The sequence below is a fragment of the Dendrobates tinctorius genome, unplaced genomic scaffold (genome assembly GCF_039654945.1).
Source record: "Dendrobates tinctorius isolate UK_male_01 unplaced genomic scaffold, ASM3965494v1 ptg000016l, whole genome shotgun sequence".
In the NCBI taxonomy this organism is placed as follows: Eukaryota; Metazoa; Chordata; class Amphibia; order Anura; family Dendrobatidae; genus Dendrobates; species Dendrobates tinctorius.
Window position 1 is genome coordinate 25,817,908 of NW_027361684.1, and position 24,419 is coordinate 25,842,326.

At 43.0% G+C, this 24,419-nt stretch overlaps 1 protein-coding gene and 1 long non-coding RNA gene across 2 annotated transcripts in view; one reads left to right on the forward strand and one right to left on the reverse strand.

Annotated features, from left to right (window-relative positions):
* Positions 1-14,088, reverse strand: LOC141080399 (uncharacterized). Its single transcript, XR_012228897.1, has 2 exons — positions 13,948-14,088; positions 1-1,230 (listed from the first exon to the last, which is right to left on the reverse strand). It is a non-coding gene; the product is annotated as an uncharacterized lncRNA (long non-coding RNA).
* EXO5 (exonuclease 5) overlaps positions 13,960-24,419 on the forward strand; it is a 20,626-nt gene continuing 10,166 nt past the window's right edge. The window contains exons 1-4 of the mRNA XM_073565581.1: positions 13,960-14,183; positions 16,492-16,556; positions 19,130-19,131; positions 23,147-23,394. Coding sequence (XP_073421682.1) covers positions 14,033-14,183; positions 16,492-16,556; positions 19,130-19,131; positions 23,147-23,394 — 466 coding nt within the window. The 5' untranslated portion in view covers positions 13,960-14,032. The remainder of the gene's footprint in view (positions 14,184-16,491; positions 16,557-19,129; positions 19,132-23,146; positions 23,395-24,419) is intronic.

The window sequence follows — 24,419 nt, forward strand, 5'->3', positions numbered from 1 at the left end:
AAAGATAGAACTTATTCAACTTTATTTTTTTGCATTTTTTGCTTACAAACTATTATGCAAACAATATGTTTATGCACTTTTTTTTCAAAATATTATATTACAAAATTCTCCAAATAACTCAGTTATGGGAATGGAATACAACAAAACACTTAGCATGAAGGGGAACATCACACCGTTTGCAAATTCTGGTTGTTTTTTACTTACATAAAGCTTCTTTGTGTAGCAATTGGCTCTATCAAATGATTACCAGGATCAAATCTGATGTCATCACTAACTCGGCCACCTAATAGTTTACTCTGTTGAGGTTCACATCGCTTTGGGGTTGATTGTGTTCTTTTGCTTATATAGGCCAATGCAATCCTCCTCCTTCCACTTATAAGAGAAAACAAGGGCGGGGGCGCAGACATAGGGCTTCACCTGGTATAAATCAATTAAAATATAAAAGTACTCTGTTGTGTACACAACCACTCTCAACATTTGTTGCAGTCGTATAGATGTTGCAGAGCTCGTGCAGGTGGACAGCGTCCACTAGGTATCATAAGTTGAGGATCCAAGAAAAGCACTTCTGAGCATCCGCGCTGCTTTAGTGATAAGAATTCTTCAGAAATCCATATAAATCTTTCAAGTTCTTTATTATATGTACTACAGAAACTACGCGTTTCGAGGTGACAAACCGCACCTCTTCTTCAGGTTACAACTCTGTACTGTACTTTTCATGGGAAAAAACTCTTCAAATACTTCAACTTCATTTTTATTTTCTAAAAGGTAACAAATGTTGCTTATTTCGGACGTGTCCTGGTCCGCACTGCTTTCATATGTTGGTTGACATTTTTTCCATTTTGGAGTTGCTGCACATTGTAATATTTCTGTTGCATTTTTTTTTTCTTGCTCACAACTGGTTTTGAAGTTTGATTCCTTGGTCATTTTCTGCTACTGATGCTTGAAGTTCCTGCTGAGGTGGATGGTAAATTCTCAGTTGATGCCACCTCAGGAGCCTCTTCAATTTCTGTTGAAGTGTGCAATACCTCCAAAGTTCCTGCTACATCACTCAATTCATGAGCAAGAAGCTCATTTTCCTGAAAATCTTCCTCATCAGTTGCCTCATCAGGGTCAGGGGGCACAATCACTACTTCAACATCAGAAACTTCCTCTTCTTGGTCATCTAATTCCTCAAGATAACCTAGTATTTCATCAGTAAGTCCTTTTTTATATCGATATGCCATGTTCTTACTGCTGATACAACAAAAACAAAAATTAGTGTACTAACATTTAGAAAACTATAGATAAAAATATATACTATTATTTTAAACATATATATAAATATATTTCACATTTCACTATCCATTCATAAAACAAGCTAAATAAACAATTGTGATGAATAAAAACATAAAATACCAACCTTATATACTGTGATGTGATCGTAAACAATGTCTGACAAGCCAGCCAGTTACAGGGTCTGTTCTCCTGAGTGTCTCTAGTACAGCTGAGATATCAGGTTTCACAAATCATATATAGTCAGAAAGGTACTGGGGAAGGGGGGTGGAGGGGTGAGGGATTTCCAGACTATCTGGTAAGAAGGAAGAAATTAAATTAAAAGACCTCTGCGTGCCATATCAGTTGTAAAAGATTTAGGGTTATGTATAAAAACTAGTGAATCAAACAAAAATTTCCATGTAAAAAAAACATCGAAAATAGATAGTGCATTCTGCCAATGTCCCAAAAATGGGACGGCAATTTCACTTGAATATAACTCTGGCCTCGGTAAATCTACATCAATGCCATTGCATTATATACCTTCCTTCAAGTATAAACAATAGTTCTAATAACTTTGTGATCACAGAACTGTGATTATAAATAATAATTTCAGCTCTCTGAGTGGAAGAATATTCAATTAAAAATGACAATAACATGATTTCCTGCTTTGAAAACATTCATTTTACAAACACAACACAAAAAATTGGACCTAATTATAAAATCTTAGTTGCCAGAAGCAAAAGATTAGGCGTCCCAAAAAAAGGACATTGGTAGATAATGGGCAACAGACTCCCTGCCCCTCCACTCTCTTTCTAGTCTAGAATGCCGCAAGCTGCTGCAGTCTGCAACATGTCAGCGTTCAGGTGTCACTATGTTGTATCGCCTTGAGCGACCCACTCTTCCGTGCAGGACGAAAGGTGACTTAGTGCGCTGAGGAACCAGATAAGGTGAGTGTAAACTTTATTTTTTAGTAAGGAGGCAGCACAACAGTGGGTATTAATACAGAAAAGACACACTGAGGGATTTTGACGTGGCAGAGATTTTAACTAAAGAGGGCATTCTGGGGGGGGGTGTTATTACAGCAGGGGTCATTATTTTAAGAAGGGCATTCTGAATGCATTATTACATAAGTGGACACAGGGGGCATTATTATTTGAGCCACAGAATGAACTGCATTGTGTGTGTGCAGACCATGTTGCCAATTAATGTACAGTGGAGGATTACAGCACACTCATTGTGTAGTGAGTGATGACTGTAACTGCTCCTTGTACTGCCCCAGTGACTGAAAATGTGCGGCTGCAGGGAGAATATTAATTCATTTTCTCCCTATAGCCACTATTTCCAGTAAATAATGATTAATATGCTATTTAGTTACATATTACCACTAAATCTAAAGGTAAATACATATAGAATTTCTGGAGGCGACAAGTTACCTTTAATGCCACGTTCAAACATTCAGTATTTGGTTGTATTTTATAGCAGTATTTGCAAACCAAAATCAGGAGTGGGTGAAAAATGTAGAAGTGGTGCACGTTTCTATTAGACCGGAGTCTGACACAACGTTTAAAAATATGATCCATTTTTTTACAGACGTAATATGCAGAAATGTTCCCCAAACAATGATCAATGTTAGGGCTGGCGGAACGCACCAAATTATAAAGTAGTAGTAGGTGCGTTCGCAGCTGGGGTCCACCGTGCAGAGGTGGTACACTGCTGCTAGACAATGGCGGAAGAATAGAGCGGCGTGAAAACAGTCACACGTGGGTTACGTCACCCAGTGTGAACAGGAGCGGACTGTTAATTCACAGAGCCGCAAAACCGCTGAACGTGGATGCCGGAGCCTGTTGAGCTCACAGAGCCCGGCTAAAGAGCGCACAGCAAATGGCCACAGAACTCCACCCCAAGGACACGAGGTTAGAGTCCCTCTAGGACACTAAGCGCACAGCGTCGCTGCCGTGAACGCCGCTATAGACGCTGGCTACGGAGTGTGGAGCACTTGCACTGAGGCGTGCCGAGTCACTGGCGAGAACCAATACCTGACTCAGAGTCTGACCTACCTACGCCTAAGCCTGGGCGCTAGCAGGCTAGGCTGCACAACACAAGCGTAACAAGGGTAGGGGTTTCATAATGAGTCAATCACCAGAGACATTCATACGTGCATACATCACTCACTCCTTATAGTCTGAAAATACAGTCTATCCTAGCGCATGGCCGAGCGGCCATGCGAACCTTTTATAGCCGCGGGCATCTGGGACCTTCCTGGCTTCTAAGATGGACCAATCCCAACAGGAGCAGGACCTGAGCACGTGACCTTCGATCTCCAATGGGAAATCACTCCACGGACATGCTCAGTGGCCCGACATGGGGACTTGGTCCCTGGAGAATCTCGCTGCTGAGCAGCATGTATTGCCATAGCTGTTCCAGAGGTGGCAGCAGCAAGCAAACCCACGGAGCTGGTCTTGGCAGAGCACCGGGACCGACGAGTTTGCTGAGCAACCTCCTCTGCGGCTGGAGAGGAATGGGGGACCGCCAGAAGCAAGGCTCGGGATTCCCGCTGTGCAGCGACAGGAACCCGACGCCTAACAGATGTGTATGTCAACCGATTGTCATGCGAGGATGCGATTTTCTCACCGACTTGCAAAATGGACATATAATGGATCCCAATGACAGGTTAAAATACAAATGAAAGAATAGATATATATATATATACAAATGTCATTGAGACACATATATATATATATATATATATTTATATTTCAGTGACGTCGGCGGTAGTCAGTGAGGCTACGCGGAGTCCCCAACTGACCTGAGGTGAACTCAGGGGCGTGGGAAAAAGTTCAGAAACTTTCCCACGCTTATTAGTTCATCTCAGGTCAGCCGGGGTGCCAGCGCAGACATGATTTCATTCATTCTGCACTGGTTTACAGTGGTGCCAGTAGCATTAGCACCGATCCCTGTTGTAAACTAGCTAACTCCTTGTGATGGATTGCAGCAGGGGACCTGACTGAACGGCGAGAGGTATGTATATTGTTGGGTTTTTATTTTATCTTTTTTTCAGGAGAACAAGGGATTCTGATGGATTAGCAGAATAATAAATTTGGTCAAAAACTTTGTGATTATTTCATTAAAAGAATTTTTAATTAATATGTGTGTCTTTTTTAACCCTTTACTATGATAGGATTAATAATGGATAGGTGTCTTATTGACACCTCTCCATTATTAACCTGGCTTAATGTCACCCTCCAATAGCAAGGTGACATTAACCCATTATTAACCCATGAGCCACCGCTAAAGGCAATGGGTATAGAGAGGCTAAGTGCCAGAAAAGGCGCATCTTATAGATGCGCCTTTTCTGGGGTTGGCTGGGGGTAGATTTTATTAGCCGGGGGGAAACAATAGCTATTCTACTATATATATATATACACACATTTAATATATAAAGCTTGATGTGTGTGTGTGTGTGTGTGTGTGTATGTTTGTATGTATGTGTGTATGGATTGGCATCTGCACTGTCGCAGCTACAGCCGTAAAATTTTGCACAGTCACACGTCTGGACCCCAAGAGCGTCATAGGCTACGTTGTGAGGTGAAATTTTAACCCCGTGCGTTCCAATTCACCAACCAATTTTGCCTCTAGGTACATAATGGGGAAAAAGTTTGTGTGTATGTCCGGGATTGGCATCTGCACCGTCGCAGCTACAGCCACAAAATTTTGCACAGTCACACGTCTGGACCCCAAGAGCGTCATAGGCTATGTTGTGGGGTGAAATTTTAACCCCGCGCATTCCAATTCACCAAACAATTTGGCCTATTATTCTTATTTCTATGGTGTTATCGTCCTTCTGTAAAGCTGGAAATAACACAATTTATTATCGTCCAACACAGACCACCCTCTGACAAAGACTGCAGGGGGAGCACAGTATCACACAGGATAGGATTAGATACACGGCTCAGCAGTAAATATCACACAGAATAGGATTAGATACACAGCTCAGCAGTCAGTATCACACAGGAGAGGATTAGACACAAGGCTCAGCAGTCAGTATCACACAGGATAGGATAAGATAGACATCTCAGCAGTCAGTATCACACAGGATAGGATTAGATACACGGCTCAGCAGTCAGTAACAAACAGGATAGGATTAGATACACAGCTCAGCATTCAGTATCACACAGGATAGGATTAGATACACGGCTGAGCAGTCAGTAACACACATGATAGGACTAGGTACACGGCTCAGCAGTCAGTATCACACAGGATAGGGTTAGATACACGGCTCAGCAGATGGTATCACACAGGATAGGATTAGATACACTGCTCAGCAGTCAGTATCACACAGGATAGGATTAGATACACAGCTCAGCAGTATCACACAGGATAGGATTAGATACACAGCTCAGCAGTCAGTATCACACAGGAAAGAATTAAACATATGGCTCAGCAGTCAGTATCACACAGGATAGGATTAGATACACAGTTCAGCAGTCAGTATCACACAGGATAGGATTAGATACACAGCTCAGCAGTCAGTATCACACAGGATAGGAATAGATACACGGCTCAGCAGACAGTATCACACAGGATAGGATTAGATACACAGCTCAGCACACAGTATCACACAGATTAGTATTAGATACACGGCTCAGCAGACAGTATCACACAGAATAGAATTAGATACATGGCTTAGCAGACGGTATCACACAGGATAGGATTAGATACACTGCTCAGCAGTCAGTATCACACAGGATAGGATTAGATACACGGCTAAGCAGTCAGTAACACACGATAGAATTAGATACACAGCTCAGCAGAAAGTATCACACAGGAGAGGATTAGGTACACAGTTCAGCAGACATTATCACACAGGATAGGGTTAGATACACAGCTCAGAAACAGGATATGCCAAAGGAGAGGACATTTTCATTCCAAGAATTCCACTCATTCCATCTGATTTGTTTTTTGATTTTAAACGCCTCCAGTTTCCAGTTCAACTGCTATTTGCAATGTCCATTAACAATGCTCAGGGACAGTCCTTGAAAGTAGTAGGGATCGATTTGCAATCTCCATGCTTTTCTCATGGTCAACTTTACGAGGTCTGTTCAAGAGTTGGAACTGCCAAAAATCTGTTCATCTTGCACCGAAAGGAAAAAACAAAAATCTTGAATGAGTTGAAAATAAAATACTATCAATACTTGGGTAATCGTTTAGTTAATTTGTGTTGCAAATCTGTAGTGTTGAATATATGGTGTGAAATGTTTTTATGAGCAATATAATCATTATAATTTGTTATAACTAACCACAGTTGGTTACTATGCCCAGGCAACGCCGGGCTCTTCAGCTAGTATATATATATGTATATATATATATATATATATATATATATATTCTATTTGTATATATCTATTCTTTTGTTTCTTTATTAAACATGTCAGTGTGATTTTACTGTATCGCAAAATGAATTGTCGGCATTTGTTAAAGGACACCGGGTGCGTATTTCTCACAAGTCACACGTCTGGTCCGTGTGTAATCCGTATTTTTATCGCCCCCATAGACTTGCATTGGCATATTACGGGCACAATACACTGACAATCACAGCATGCTGCGATTTTCTCAGCCCGTATAATACGGCGAGAAAAAATCAGCTGATGGGAGCTACCCCATAGATTAACATTGGGACAAGTGCAATGCGATTTTTTTTTTTTGCATAGCACTCGTCTGTGTTTCTCGTTAGTGTGACGAAGCCTAATACTTGTCCTCTGATTCTTACACTCCTGATTTTGGCTTATAAATGCTGATGCAAAATACTGACCAAATACTGACTATGTGAACATGGCCTAAGACTGCCATCAACCTCATAAAGGATGAAGAAAGATAGTCTATTATCTCTAAATACACTGTGTATATAGTATATCACATGAGTGCATAGATCCACTACTTTACTCTTACCTGATACTTACAGTTAGTAACAAGACGTTATTCAGCGATCAGTCACATATTACTATTGTGTGATCACATTGCTGCTTTATACACAACCGTTGTAGATGAATTACTTACTATATCCAATATTGCTCTCTAGTGGCCAACTGAATAAATGCAGCAAAATCTTGTAGCAGTTTTTCTACCATTGCAAAAAGTTCTTTCAAATATAGAAATATTGACACTATTCTGTAGATCCTGTCACCATAAGGCTGTGTTCACACACAGTGTTTTTTTAGCGGTTTTCCCAATAAAACCGCTCTAAACCGCTAAAAATAAGCTTCCCATTAATTTCTATGCATTTTGCACTTTTTGTGCATATTGATGCGTTTACCGCGAAAAAAAACGCACCACGGTAAAAAACGCAGCATGCTCATTAATTTTGCGGATTTTTCCGCGTTTCTGGCTAGTTCTATGCGTTTTGAAAACGCATCAAAACGTGCAGACAAAAAAGGCGCGGTTTCTGGGAAGGGAGTCAGGTTTTTGAGCAGAAATTTTCTGCTACGTGCGCACTTAGCCTAAAGGTCAAGAGAATATCGCATGTGTAGTACGTATGTATAGTAGTGTCATTCAGCTAAACCATGAAAACTCCAAAGCAAAAGCAAAAAGTCCAGCAATCCCTTTACATGGTCAGTCCGGTCCTCCGTTACTGATAAATCAGTGTTTGAACTGATATGCAAATGATTCTGAAGGACTATGGTAGATCTGAAGCTTCTGTCACTACAGCTCTATTCTTTACCGAGCACCACCTCCTCCGGCTTGACTGACCCACCTCTAGACAGTCCTCCCGCAGGTCATGTTTTCAGGATTTCCATAGTATTTGACAGGTGATAGAATTCCTGATGCCTTGATGATAAGTTCATCACCTGTGCAATACTAAGGAAATCCTGAAAACACGACCGGTTGGAGTGGAGGAGTAGGAGTGGAGTTTGGGAAACACTGGTCTAGACAGTGTGAGCTCAGGCCAAGGGAATATCAGTGAAGCAGTTTGGTAGCTAAAAAGGGTGGGAATCATGCTCCCAGATTCCCTTTAACACCACATCAAACTTCTTACATCAATTTGGAGCAAATAACAGCAGCGAGATCACAAGCAAAATGACTTAAAATATTCCTGATATGATAACCATCTCAATGCAACTTGGAAAAGTTCTCAATCCAGTGGGGGGACAGGGCGGGTAAAAGGCATTGAACATCTCTAGTCAGAAGTGTTTGATTTAAAGATGCACCAGATTTAGCAAAACGTCATATAGAAAATTGGTGTAAATAACGGTAATGCCGTCATGGGCTAGGTGCGCTCAAAGCTGTCAGGGACACACTTCTGCTTTTCCTCTGGAGTGATTCTATGTGTTTTCAGGTTGTTACCAGGATGAGTTGTTGGTGCGTGTTTGATCGCAGCATTCCGGGAGCAGGCAGAGGGCTGACAGACAGACAAGGGTGTGTTAGGGTTAGGTTTGTGGTTAGGGTTATGGTTAGGATTGGGATTAGGGGTGTGTTGGGGTTAGGGTTGGAGTTAGAATTGGGGGTTTCCACTGTTTAGGCACATCAGGTGCTCTCCAAACGCGACATGGCGTCCTATCTCAATTCCAGCCAATTGAAAAAGTCAATCGGTGCTCCTTCCCTTCCAAACTCTGCTGTGCGCCCAAACAGTGATTTACCCCCACATATGGGGTATCGGCATACTCAGGACAAATTGTACAACAATTGTACCCCTTCTGAGGAAGGTTTAGCATCGAAACGCACATCAAGGGGTACACTGGACATGACTATATGCTGGGTATTTATATTTGTCACTGGTTCTTATATACTGCTTATTTTCATGCTGCTTCATCTAGTTACCTTGAGCTATGGTGGGCACAATGTTGTCCCTGATTTCCCCTAGGAGTTTCGTATTTGATATTACTTCATTTTATAATTCTTATTTGCACTTTACATCTTCCTAGGAGAAATCAGAGATAAATAAAATCCCCAGGTGTGTATAATTATTTTATTATATATTTTGCATCCTTATGCATATTATAATCATCTGCACTATGCACTTTATGTAGCACTAATCTGTATTATTTAACCTCATTGAGCTGTCTTTTTTATGGTATAGGTTGGGAGGAGAAAATAAATTTCTTTAGGATGTTGGTATACTCTGCCGTGTTATTTCTAAAGGCACAGATGTAGTAGAATTTTTGTCTAGTGTTTTGCGTTTTTTTCATCTTCTGTATGGTCTGCTTTCATCTCCAAATACTTTATTTAATTATGTAAATTAATAAAACTATTTATATAATTTATAACTCAGTGTAGAAGGAGTTTGTTGTTTCTACACATTTTTTGGCTTGCATACGGTCCTCCATACTCTTATTTTAGGGCTATTCTTTGCAGTTTAGGATCATTATTGGAGAGTCTCTGGCTAGGATCATTTTTGGATAGTCTCTACCTAGCATCATTATTGGATAGTCTCTGGATAGAATCATTATTGGATAGTCTCTGGCTAAGATCATTATTGGATATTCTCTACCTAGGATCATTATTGGATAGTCTCTGGCTAAGATCATTATTGGATACTCTCTACCTAGGATCATTATTGGATAGTCTCTCGCTAGGATCATTATTGGATATTCTCTACCTAGGATCATTATTGGATAGGCTCTGGCTAGGATCATTATTGGATAGTCTCTGGCTAGGATCATTATTGGATATTCTCTGGCTAGGATCATTATTGGATAGTCTCTGGCTAGGATCATTATTGGATAGTCTCTGGCTAGGATCATTATTGGATATTCTCTGGCTAGGATCATTATTGGATAGTCTCTGGCTAGGATCATTATTGGATAGTCTCTACCTAGCATCATTATTGGATAGTCTCTGGCTAGGATCATTTTTGGATAGTCTCTGGCTAGGATCATTATTGGATAGTCTCTACCTAGCATCATTATTGGATAGTCTCTGGCTAGGATCATTTTTGGATAGTCTCTGGCTAGGATCATTATTGGATATTCTCTACCTAGCATCATTATTGGATAGTCTCTGGCTAGGATCATTATTGGATACTCTCTACCTAGGATCATTATTGGATAGTCTCTCGCTAGGATCATTATTGGATAGTCTCTGGCTAGGATCATTATTGGATATTCTCTACCTAGGATCATTATTGGATAGTCTCTGGCTAGGATCATTATTGGATACTCTCTACCTAGGATCATTATTGGATAGTCTCTCGCTAGGATCATTATTGGATAGTCTCTGGCTAGGATCATTATTGGATATTCTCTACCTAGGATCATTATTGGATAGTCTCTGGCTAGGATCATTATTGGATACTCTCTACCTAGGATCATTATTGGATAGTCTCTCGCTAGGATCATTATTGGATAGTCTCTGGCTAGGATCATTATTGGATATTCTCTACCTAGGATCATTATTGGATAGTCTCTGGCTAGGATCATTATTGGATACTCTCTACCTAGGATCATTATTGGATAGTCTCTCGCTAGGATCATTATTGGATAGTCTCTGGCTAGGATCATTATTGGATATTCTCTACCTAGGATCATTATTGGATAGGCTCTGGCTAGGATCATTATTGGATAGTCTCTGGCTAGGATCATTATTGGATATTCTCTGGCTAGGATCATTATTGGATATTCTCTGGCTAGGATCATTATTGGATATTCTCTGGCTAGGATCATTATTGGATAGTCTCTACCTAGCATCATTATTGGATATTCTCTGGCTAGGATCATTATTGGATAGGCTCTGGCTAGGATCATTATTGGATAGTCTCTGGCTAGGATCATTATTGGATAGTCTCTGGCTAGGATCATTATTGGATAGTCTCTACCTAGCATCATTATTGGATATTCTCTGGCTAGGATCATTATTGGATAGTCTCTGGCTAGGATCATTATTGGATAGTCTCTGGCTAGGATCATTATTGGATATTCTCTGGCTAGGATCATTTTTGGATAGTCTCTGGCTAGGATCATTATTGGATAGTCTCTACCTAGCATCATTATTGGATAGTCTCTACCTAGCATCATTATTGGATAGTCTCTGGCTAGGATCATTATTGGATAGTCTCTGGCTAGGATCATTATTGGATATTCTCTGGCTAGGATCATTATTGGATAGTCTCTGGCTAGGATCATTATTGGATATTCTCTACCTAGGATCATTATTGGATAGTCTCTGGCTAGGATAATTATTGGATATTCTCTGGCTAGGATCATTATTGGATAGTCTCTGGGTAGGATCATTATTGGATAGTCTCTGGCTAGGATCATTATTGGATAGTCTCTGGGTAGGAACATTATTGGATAGTCTCTGGCTAGGATCATTATTGGATATTCTCTACCTAGGATCATTATTGGATAGTCTCTGGCTAGGATCATTATTGGATATTCTCTACCTAGGATAATTATTGGAAAGTATCTGGCTAGTCTGACACAGTGGGTGCGCGATGACGCGATGTGTGCCAGGCAGAGCAGGAGACAGAAGCCGGGAGCAGCAAGCAGCGCGGGCACAAGGAGAATATGAGGAATGTGTTTTTTTGTTTTTTTTAAATATATCAGTGTGAGTACTGGACTGTGGGGCCATTCTCGGGGGGGGGGGGGGGAGGGAACTATATACCATGGTGGGCTGTGCTGCTATATACCATGGTGGACTGTGCTGCTATACACCATGGTGGGCTGTGTTGCTATATACCATGGTGGGCTGTGCTGCTATATACCATGGTGGGCTGTGCTGCTATATACCATGGTGGGCTGTGCTGCTATATACCATGGTGGGCTGTGCTGCTATATACTATGGTGGGCTGTGCTGCTATATACTGTACTATGGTGGGCTGTGCTGCTATATACTGTACCATGGTGGGCTGTGCTGCTATATACCATGGTGGGCTGTGCTGCTATATACCATGGTGGGCTGTGCTGCTATATACTATGGTGGGCTGTGCTGCTATATACCACGGTGGGCTGTGCTGCTATATACCATGGTGGGCTGTACTGCTATATACTATGGTGGGCTGTGCTGCTATATACTGTACTATGGTGGGCTGTGCTGCTATATACTGTACCATGGTGGGCTGTGCTGCTATATACTGTACCATGGTGAGCTGTGCTGCTCTGTACTGTACCATGGTGGGCTGTGCTGCTATATACCATGGTGGGCTGTGCTGCTATATACCATGGTGGGCTGTGCTGCTATATACCATGGTGGGCTGTGCTGCTATATACCATGGTGGGCTGTGTTGCTATATACCATGGTGGGCTGTGTTGCTATATACCATGGTGGGCTGTGGTGCTTTGTACTGTACCATGGTGGGCTGTGCTGCTATATACTGTACCATGGTGGGCTGTGCTGCTAGATACCATGGTGGGCTGTGCTGCTAGATGCCATGGTGGGCTGTGCTGCTATATGCCATGGTGGGCTGTGCTGCTATATGCCATGGTGGGCTGTGCTGCTATATGCCATGGTGGGCTGTACTGCTATATACCATGGTGGGCTGTGCTGCTATGTACTGTACCATTGTGGGCTGTGCTGCTATATACCATGGTGGGCTGTGCTGCTAGATACCATAGTGGGCTGTGCTGCTATATATTGTACCATGGTGGGCTGTGCTGCTATATACTGTACCATGGTGGGCTGTGCTGCTATATATTTTACCATGGTGGGCTGTGCTGCTATTTACCATGGTGGGCTGTGCTGCTACATACTATACAATGGTGGGCTGTGCTGCTATATACTGCACCATGGTGGGCTGTGCTGCTGTGTACCATGGTGGGCTGTGTTGCTATCTACCATGGGGGTACATTTTACATTATATTCTATGGGGGAGGCTGTGTTATATAATATGGGGGGTCTTTCATTATATTCTATGGGGAGGTGAACTGTATTATATTCTAAGGGGGGGCTGTATTATTTTTATTATATTCAATGGTGGGTGAATGCATCATACTCTATGAAAAGGCTACATTGTATTCTGTGTGGGGCTGCATTATATTGTATGAGGGCTTCATTATACTTTGAGGGGGCTACATTATATTCTATGAGGGCTGCATTGTATTCTATGGAGTGGCTACATTATACTATATAAGGGGGCTGCATTATTCTGTAAGGGGTGGCTGCATTATACTATAAGAGGGGGGCTGCATTATAGTCTAGGGGGGTTACATTATACTCTGTGGGGTGTCTGCATTATGCTCTATGGGGTGGCTGCATTATACTATATGTGGGCTGCATTATACTGTATTGAGGACTATGGGGAAACATTATATGAAGAACTATAGGGTGCATTATACTATGGGAAGTGAATTGTACTACATGGGTGACTATGGCAGTGCATTATACTATATGGAGGGCTATGAGGAGTGTATTATACTATATGGAGGACTGAGCAGTGTAGTATACTATATGGAGGACTATGGGATGGAAACTGTAGATGTGCTGCTGATAACATGATACTGTATGGTGATCTGTTAGTGATCGTTCTGTCCCCATCATTCTCTCTCAGATGGGGGAAAGAGGCCGGGAAACAAGTGTTGAACGACTTCAGTATTGTCGATCACACTCATTTAGCGGCCTGAAGTCAGCGCGTGTAACTACAACTGAAATGCTTCTGTGTGATGTGCAATATGTTAGCATTTGGGGCCCTGCATATAGCCGTACACTGCACATATAGAACAGCGCCTCTATTGGAGAAAGAAGCAGCTAGACACAATGAAAACTCACGCTGATGTTTACACCACGTGACCCTGGACACGCCCACATACGTCACCACTGGGTGTTGCGTCTTCATTTCGGGAGGGAGCGCATCATGAGTGGCTCCGGTAACTACACAGCGCCCCCGGTAACAAAGGCGACCGCCGCAGGACGGGCAGACCGGGCACCGTGTGAGGAGAATGAAGACGCCTTCTCAGACATCAGTGACTCCGAGCTCCTGCAGCTTCAGGATGCGGCGGAGATCGGTCAGTGACGTCACTAGAGGGGCGGGGCTCAGGCTTCCTATTAGGCATGTTCGGACTTATCGCAGTCATGTGACCCACGTCCGCGCGCCTGTAGTGTCTGGTCGTGAGGCTGATACAACCTGCGTTCACATTGTGTTGTGTGACTGCGGTAAATCCACATTACTACACTAGTGTGATTGGAGCTCTGTGCATCAATACAGCCAGGATAGCAACGTCAGGTCACGTGGTTAGGAACTGTGCATCTTCTATCCCCAGAATCGATGGCAGCTGGCTGGGAGGCAGAGCGCCCCTCTGTGGCGGTGTGATGCTCTGATGCTGGCATACAGGCCGGCTGCAGACGAGCGGATGACACCAGAGGTGGATTCTCTGCCGGCTCCGTCCTCGGGTCCGTTTTTATATATCCTCGTCTGATCCATTTTTATATTTCTGCATTAAAAAATGTCCATGATCGAAGAATCAGATATTTTATGTGAGATCCACTTTTTTAAGCAACCATAGGCTGGTGTTGGTGAGTCTCATCCGAAAAACGGAGGAAAGTAGTAAATGCTGCGACGCCACGTGACAGACCAGAGAAGAACTAGTAATCTGAACATCCCTATTGAATAACATGGGTCCGTGACCTCTCTGGCTGAGTGCAGACGGACTTTTTTGCCCTGTGGATTCTTCCGCACAGAATTGAAGAAATCCGCAGGTCAAATGACCTGCATTTTTCCTGCGGATTTCTTCCATTTTTCCTGCGGATTTCTTCCATTTTTCCTGCGGTTTTCCATCGCGTTTTTCTCCCTGCAGATTTGGAGACAGGGGAGATGGAAAACCGCACAAAAGTAGTAACATGCTGCGGATTTTATACCGCAGGAAAACCGCGCGGAAAAATCCGCAGCGTCTGCACAGTGGGTTTATGCTACTGTACATCACAATGCGGATATGCAGCATTTCTGTGCGGTAAAATCCGCTGCGGATCCACTGGATATCCGCATCGTGTGCACACAGCCTCAGGGTGCCGTCTGTGACCTCTTTGTGTGCTCTCAGGGTGTTGTCCGTGACCTCTCAGGGTGCCGTCCGCAACCTCTCGGTGCTATCCGTGATCTTTGTGTGCTCCAAGACTTAGTTTCTAAATTCCACACATCTTAATCTGAAATAACATTTGTGTGATATATTGAAAAGACAAGTCTGACCTTTGGAAGGTACGCAGAGGGGTGCAAGTACCGAGGTCGCGGAGGTCACTGCTGTGGCCCAGGGGCCTGCTGACTCATCAAACACTTCAGCTAGATGTGCCTCCTCGGACGCATGTTCAACTGAAGTGTATTGCGGCGCAGAGACCCTTCAGGTCTGTGCCTGACAATACCAACTGCCGGCCAATCAGAGACTAATAGCTGACGTCAGCGTGCACGTGACTGGGCACCCATGGCAGTGACATCATCATGCTCTCCCTTTGCTTGAATGCTGAAGTCAGCTGCCGACTTCAAAAGAGGACACTACAGGGAGGGAAGCTGAGTATTATGGAACAGCAGCAAAATTGGGATGTGTATATACCAGGATGGGGACATACATTCTAGGGTGGAGGAGATATAGATATATAGTATTGAGGGGGTGTTTCTGGACTAAATCTTGCACCAAGGCCCGTCAGACTCTAGTTACGCCACTGGGTATGCCCATAAAGGGTTCTTCCATGTCATACATTTATAGCACAGAACATGCCATAGATGTAGTGGAACGCTGTCAGAATAGAGAATGGGATCTACACATCCTCCAAGGGCAACTTCTCCCAACAACCCAGGAGCAACTAGGTGATGATCAATGCCTTCTCCAGCATGATGAAAACCATGTCACAAGGCAAAAGTGATAACTAAGTGGCTCAGTGAAGAAAACAATAATATTTTGGGTCCATGTCCAGGAAACTCCCCAAATTTCAATCCCGATGAGAACCTTTGGTCAATTCTCAAGAAGCGGGTGGACAAACAAAAATACAGAAATTGTGATAAACTCCGAGCACTGATGAGGCAACAATGGGCGGCCATCATCATGATGACGAAAAAATAATGCAGCCGTGGCTTCTGGAAAACAGGGATGGAAAATTAAAGCTAAAAGATAAAATATGGCCGCATTCGAATATGTAACCTGTATTTTAATATCTTACTAGTGTCCTATACACCCCAGTAGTGCAGCCTCAGGCTGTGGGCAAGTGACCGCTCAATATTATTGGAGAGCGGCAAGTTATGGATAGTACTCATGATGTAGATTTCAGGATCCTTAGATTTTTCGCGGAGTAGATTATAACAATCTGCTTTGATCTTATTTTCATTTCCAGGAAACAGACACTTACAGGACGAAAAGAGCAAGCACCTAGAAGATGGAAGGACAAGTCCGGAATCAGTATATGACTATTTTTATCCAATTCATATTCACAGTGGGTATAATACGCTCCTACCACTGGCTTACTCCTTATCAGATACATCAGAGAACACCTTGCCATCAACACATGGGCTCTATGCACACATCACACTTCTGATCCTTAATGCAGGGAGAGCTTGCTATGGAGCTGATAGCTTTGCTATGGGCATGAGCCGTTTATACAAAATTGTGAGTGATGCCTCTTATTCAAGTTATGAAAATCTGTTATTATCAGTCACTTATGGTTCTTGTTGCCCAAAAAACCATCCCTAACAGTTAAACCTGTCACCATCTTGGGATTTTCCATTTTTGCATTTCCGTTTTTTGCGCCCCTTCTTCCCACAGCCATAACATTTTTATCTTCCCGTCAACATGGCCGTGTGAGGGCTTGTTTTTTGCTGGACAAGTTGTACTTTTGTACTGTCCTCACCCATCACTTGTAAACTGTGAGCCCTGGCGGGCAGGGTCCCCTCTCCTCCTGTACGAGTCGGTGACTTGTTTTGTTAAAGATTATTGTACTTTTTGTTTTTTGATATGTACACATCTTTTCACATCTAAAACACCATGGAATAAATGGCGCTATAATAATATTAATAATAACCGAGGTGAGTATGTGATGGTTTTTTTTCATGTATATGGGATGTTTGGTTGGGCATGGGGAGGATATGGGGGTGTCATGCTGCACATGATGCTGCATATGGGGTGACATGCTTCACATGGTGCTGCATATGGGGTGACATGCTGCACAAGGTGATGCATATGAAGGTGCCATGCTGCACAAGGTGATGCATATGAAGGTGCCATGCTGCACATGGAGCTGCATGTAGGGGATGCCATGCTGCACATTGTGCTGCACATGAGGACGCTATGGGGGTGTCATGCTGCATATGGGGAGGCTATGGGGGTGTCAAGCTGCACATGGGGAGGCTATGGGGGCGGCATGCTGCACATGGGGAGGCTATGGGGGCGGCATGCTGCATATGGGGGTGACATGCAGCACATGGTGCTGCATATGGGGGGTGACATGGCTCTCCTTGCATGTTTTGTGACTGTCACACAGCCGCCACACTTGCAGCTGCTGCGCCGAACCGCTCATTATCGGGAGCGCTCCAGGTATCCGGGTTCCTGATGCAGCTATTCGGTAACTGCTAAAACTATTTGGATAAGCACTTATCCGAAGCTATTCGCTCATCCCTATCTGCCACCCAAAAAAATCGAAACAGAAAGTGATCAAAAAATGTCATGTGCTCGAAAATGGTACCAATAAAACATCAACTCTTCCCACAAAAAGCAAGCCCTCACATGACTGTCGGTAGAAATATAGAAAAATTATAACACTCAAAATATAAGCGATGCAAAAACTTGTTTTTGCAAAGAAAGGGTCTTTTGGCTGACATTTATGCTGCGCTGAGCGCTTATACCAGGTTTTCCGTGTAAATCTCTGAAATATGTGATTCAGACAGAACCCCGGCAGAAGATTCCTTAAAATGAGGCAGATGGAGGCACTGTGAACGCCATCTGGCTTACGATCCAGCTGTGTTCGTCTTTTCAAGCGTGCATAAAAGTGCCATCGGCCACAGTTTGTGCACCTCTGAAAAAATACCGCTGAACAGAGGCCAAACATAGTCCAGAGTAACTATGCTGACTCATTATAGTGAATAGACCCCTCGTTCTTTCGTAGATTTAGATGGAAACCCAGATGTACGTGCTCAGCGCAGAGCGCAGGATAAATGTGATCCCAAATTTTATGTAAAATGTTCCCAAAAAAAAAGCTTTAACTCGATCCACAAAAAAAGAGCAAATTTTCACTCAAGTCTGTCATCTGTTAACAGAACTATAGGGGCTTCCATGTTACAGGTAACACAAAGACTTTGGAAAAAGTGCAATGGCTCTTCGCATCCCCAAAAGAAATTCGGCTAATACTACGAAATGCCCCCCTCCATTCTGAGTCCGATTGTGCCTAAACCACATTTAGCGCCCACATGTTTAGCATCTCTGTATTGGTGAGAGCTCGCTTAATTTACCTTTGTATGTTTCCAGACTCATAAGCTGGGCATAACGTACTGGTCACTACAATGGCAGATTTGCAATTTTCACTCAGCAACATACTGCTGCTTGTTTCTGGAAAACACCCATGGAGTCAAATCATCACTGCACCTGTAGATACATTTCCAGAGGGCTGTAGTTTCCAAAATGGGGTCACTTGAGGAGGTATTCTGCTCTTCTGTCACTTAGGGGCTCTGTATATGGAGTCTGAAAACTATTCTAAGAAAATCTGCGCTCCAGGAGGCAAATAGTGCTCTGTCCCTCACAAGTCTCAGCATGCAGCTAAGCAGTACTGTACAGCCGCATATGGGGCATTGCCACATTCAGCAGAAATTGTGTGACAAATTTTGATGCCATTTTCACCCTCTTCTCTGTGAGAAAATGTAAAATCTGGGGCTAAGACAAATTTTTTGTGGTAGAAATGTAATTATTTTTCCTTCACTGCCCAATGGCATAAAATTCTGTGATGCACTCGTCGTTTCAATACGATCAGATGAATTCATTGAGAGGTGTAGTTTCTAAAATGGGGTCATATATGGGGGGTTCTGCTGTTATGGCACCTCGGGGCCTTTTCCAGTGGGTCATGGAACCCACAAGCCACTATAATATGGGGCTCCTTCCCTTCTGGGACTCCGCTCAACCACAGCCGGGAAGGTATTTCCGTATTATAAGACTATGAAATGATGGGGGAAAAAAGTGAGCCTTATAATCTGAAAAATTACTGTATTCTTTCTTCACTACCCAATAGTATAAAATTCCGTGAGGCAATTGTGATGTCAACATGCTCTCTGCACCCTTAGATGAATTCATTGAAAGGTGTAGTTTGTAAAGTGGGGTTACGTTTTCGGTGGTTTCTGCTGTTCTCGCATTTCAGAGGTCCCTGCCAGTTTGACATTGAACCCTTAAACCATTCCAGCAAAATCTGATCTGTAATATGGCACTCTTTCCCTCCTGAGCTTGCACTGTGCCTCAGAAGTAGTTTTCGACCGGTGTACTCAGGAGAAAATTCACAACAATTGTATGGTACGTTTCTCCCATTATCCCTTTTTGAAAATTGAAAACTTGGGGCTAAAGGAACATTTTAATGGAAAAATTGGTAATTTTCTATTGACTCAGCCCAATGTTATTTCATTCTGCGAATCGTCTGAGGTTACAAATGCTCACTACACCCCTAGATAAATTCCACAAGAAGTGTAGTTTCCAAAATCAGGTCATTTGTGGCTGTTTCTGCTGTTTTGGCACGTCAGGGGGCTCTTCAAAATTGACATGGCATCCGCAATTTGTTCCTGCCAAAATGACGCTTCAGGATTTGTTAGGAACGGCGGAACGCACTAAATAAAAATAATAATAAAGTGCGTTCGCCGCTCGGGGTCCACCGTGCAGTAGGTGATATAACCGCTGCTAAGTGGTGGCAGGAGCAATAAGGCGGTAATGCGCACAGGGTTAAACGTCACCCAGGTGCGCAGAGCAATCTCTGTTAAGTCACAGAGATGCCAAAAAAACACAAATACAAAGACTGAGCCTGTTAAGGTCACAGTACTCCGTAAAAATACACACACGGTATCAGGTCACAGGAGTAGCCCAAGATGGCGGCACTACGTCCGTCTAGACCTACCGTGTGTGTGGCGTCGCAGCTGCGGACGCTAAGGAGGCTGCTACTGCAGCACGGCGTGGACACTGCCGCTATACGACAAAACTATGACGCAAGCGCAATGTCGGACGCTAGCAGCTGTGGATGTTGAAGCAGAGGAGCGCTGGCGCTGATTCTAACTCAGTCCCTAAACACATACATAATATCAGAGGGAAGGGGTTTCATAATGAGTCATTCACCAGAATCATGCATCCGTCCTCATACACATAGCAGCAAGTAAGTCTATACTAGCGCTTGGCAGAACAGCCATGAGCACCTTTTATAGCAGCCGGGACCTTCTGCACGCTTTCAGATCTCTGAGATGGACCAATGAGATCTGGAGCGGGACCTGAGCACATGCCTCCCGATCTCCAATGGGAGATCGTCCCATGAGCATGCCCAGTAAGAGGACAGAAGGACTTAGCCTCAGGAGGGATTTGCTGCAAGGCAATCTCCTCTGCAGTGGATGAATAGGAGGAGAGTGCAGAATGTGAGGGTCTGTATCCCTGCGGAGTAAACGCAGAAATCCGACGCCTAACAGGATTCAATTGGCTATCTGTCCCTTCCGATCCCTGCTGTGGGCCCAAACAGTAGTTTTCCACCTTATATACAATTGGCATACTCATAATAAATTGCTGAACATATTTTGTGGTCCATTTTTTCCTATTACCCTTGTGGAAAGGAAAAATTTGTGGCTGAACATTTTAGAGTGAAAAAATTATTTTTTTTATGGGTTAACATTATAAAATTCTTTGAAGTACCTGTGGGTTTAAGATGCTCACCACACCTCTTGCTAAGTCCGTTGAGGAGCGTGGTTTCCAATATGGGGTCAATTGGGGTTTTCCACTGGTTAGGCACATCAGGGCTCTGCAAATGCAACATGGCCAATTTTGCGCTCCAACAGTTGAATGGTGATCCCTCTCTTCCGAGCCTTGACGTGCTAATAAACAGTAGTTTTCCCCAAATATAGGGGATCTGTACTCAGGAGAAACTGCACAACATATTGTACTGTCTTTTTTCTCCTGTTACACTTATTCAAAATTTGGGCCTAAAGCAGTATTTTTGTGGGGAAAAAATAAAATGTTCATTTTTTTTTTTTCTTTAACATTGATTTAAATCCTATTAAGTACCTGAAAGGTTCATACACTTCTTGAGTGTGGTTTTAAGCACTTTGAAGGTGCAGTTTATAAAATGGTGTCACTTTTTGTGTATTTCCTGTCTCAAATCACTTCAAGTGTGATTTGGTCCCTAAAAAAAATGGTTTTGTAAATGTTGGAAAAGGAGAAATTGCTGCTAAACTTTTATCCCTTCTAATTTCCTAACCAAAAAAAATAGTTTAAGGCTGTTTGCCCACTATGCGAATTTTAAGCGTTTTTGCCGCAATTTTCGGCGCGAAAACGCTGCGAAAACGTTTAAAAATCGTGTACAGAACGCCCCCCATGCATTCCTATGGCATTCCGCACATGCTGTGCTAATGCTGCGCTTTTTTCCGCGGCGGAATCGCATCGCGGAAAAGATCGCAGCATGCTCATTCTTTTGTGCGGAATCGCAAAGAATTGCCGCGATTCCGCACCCATAGGAATGCATGAGAATTGCTTACTTCCCGCATGTGGCTATGCCCACCATGCGCGAAGTTAAGCGTCTCATGTGCGGTTGGTACCCACGGTGTGGAGGAGAGGAGACTGTCCTCCAGGTCCTGGTTACCATCCCCCTGTAAAAAAAAGAATAAAAAATCGGGGTATATTTACCTTCCGGCGTCCCGCGCTGCATTCCCGGCCTCAGCGTTCCCAGTAATGCCTTGCGGCAAGGTCCTGTGATGACGTAGTCTCGCGTGACTCTAGAGGTCTTGCGAGATCGCTATAGTAACGCAAGACCAACGTCATCACAGGTCTCGCAAGGCATTACTGGGAACGCTGAGGCCCCGGGATGGCAGTGCGGGACGTCGGAAGGTAAATATACACCTTTTTTTTATTTTTTTATCATTTTTAACATTCTATCTTTTACTATTGATGCCGCATAGGCGGCCTCAATAGTAAAAACCTGGTCACACTTGTCAAACACTATGTTTGACGAGTGTGACCAACCTGTCAATCACTTTCCAAGCGATGCTTCAAATTGCTTGGAAAGTGCTTTAGAAAATCGCGGCAAAATCGCAAACAGAATCGCGGTGAAATTGCGCGGAAAAAATGCACGATTTCTGGGAAGGAGTCCGGTTTTCACTGTGCCTTTTAAAACGCTACGTGGGCCCATAGCCTAAAAAATGATGCTGATGTGAAACAGGGCTATGGAGTCGGAGCCCATTTTGGTGGAGTTGGTGTCATGGAAATTGAGGAGTCGGAGTTAGAGGTTTGGCTTACTGACTCCACAGCCCTGATGTGAGGTAGACATGTGGTAAATGTTATTTGTTATCTATTCTGTGTGATATAGCTATCTGGTTTAAGGGCATAAAAATTTAAAGATTGAAATTTCTTAATTTTCTATCTTTATTTTTTTTTCAAACTTTCGATATTTTCATAAATAAACGCAAATCTTATCTACCAAAATTTACCACCAACATGATGCACAATATGTCACGAAAAACAGTCTCAGATTTGCTGGGATTTGTTGAAGCGTTCCAGAATTATTACTACATAAAGTGACACTGGTCAGAATTGAAAAAATTGGGCTGGCTATGAAGGTGGAAATGGGCTAAGGGGTGAAGGGGTTTAAGGACTGCAGTGACGGATTAACTATAGCCTAAAAACATGCAGGTAGATAACATTATATTATATATAAACCTTCTAAATCTTTTTTTCAGAGATTAATCATTCTAAATTCATTTTGGACATTCAAGACTAAACGGTACTGTCCACCATATATTTACTTCGTGTTTTTTCTTTTCTTTTTTTTTTTAAAGTTTTGCAAATGAAGAAGGCCGCAATCAAGATGGGACAGGAGGGGACATATCGATGATGCAAAGAAAAAGAAAAACTGAAGTAGAAACTCCCCTGGAGAAATATTCCCTCAAATATGTGACTGTGACTGATGTTTGTTCCCAGGTCTGGTGTGAACAGCAGATGGTATATAAAATGGAGCAGCCAGCAATAGTAAAGCCAGAGAGAGCCGCCGCCATGAGCGAAGGATCTAGTATACATTTGGCCAGAGGTTTGCACAGTCTTGTCTTTGATCTTCAGGAGCTTGCTTTAACGTGTATGGCTTATATCAGTTTGTTTTGCTCAGTTTTCTCATTTCATTCCTTTATCCGCTGCTCAGTTTTTCTCAATGGATGGGCAACTTAGGAGTTTTGTAAATGAGTAAAATTGCAACTTCTTAAAAAATCCTGTCCATTCTTAAGCGTGGAGGGATTTTTAATTTTGTAGTTTACTGCTCATTGCCAAGGTTACTGGCCCTCTCTTCAGTCTTTGAGGGGTAGCTGGTTTCCTAGGTAAGGAGCACACGCTTACAAGCTGTTTCCCCTATAGGTTACAAGGGCTGTTCTGCAGATGGCCAGATCCCTCCATCCGGCCAGCTTTAGTGCCTCTGCTTGTAACATAAGAAAATGTACAGTTAATGGTTATTGAGGTAATCCCATCTCCAAGAACCTGTCCCAATATGTAGTAGATGTTATATTAATATTATTAGCAAATACCTTCAATTAGAAATGTAGTATAGTTTTTCTGATTCACTATGTCTCTCTTCTCATGTGCAGGCATTGCAGGACCTTAGGTATCCATGGTTATGTCCACTGACAAAAGTGACAGCTAGTTGCTAGTGGTTGTAACTGTGGATACGTAAGGTCCTGCAATGCCTGAAAATGAGGAAAGAGACAGCGAATCAGAAGAACTATACTACATTTCTAATTGCAGGTATTTGCTAATATTACTATTAGTACACCAAAAGTAAAGAACTTAGAGATGGGAATACCCCTTTTCAGGAGCGAACCGACACAAGCAGGAAGCCGGTAAGCCCCGGGAGCGGTGCGCTCCTACAGAAAGGAGGTGAGGAAAATCCCTTTAACCACTTAACGACATACTGTATACATATTTGTCATGTATTGGTAATGGCTGTATGAAGCCGGCTTGGGCTGAACCTGTATCATATGCAGCAGATGCTGGCTGTGTTACATACAGACGCGCTCTGCTTTCTTTTAGCTTCCTTCCTTGTTGTTTGACACAAGTACAGAAGGCATT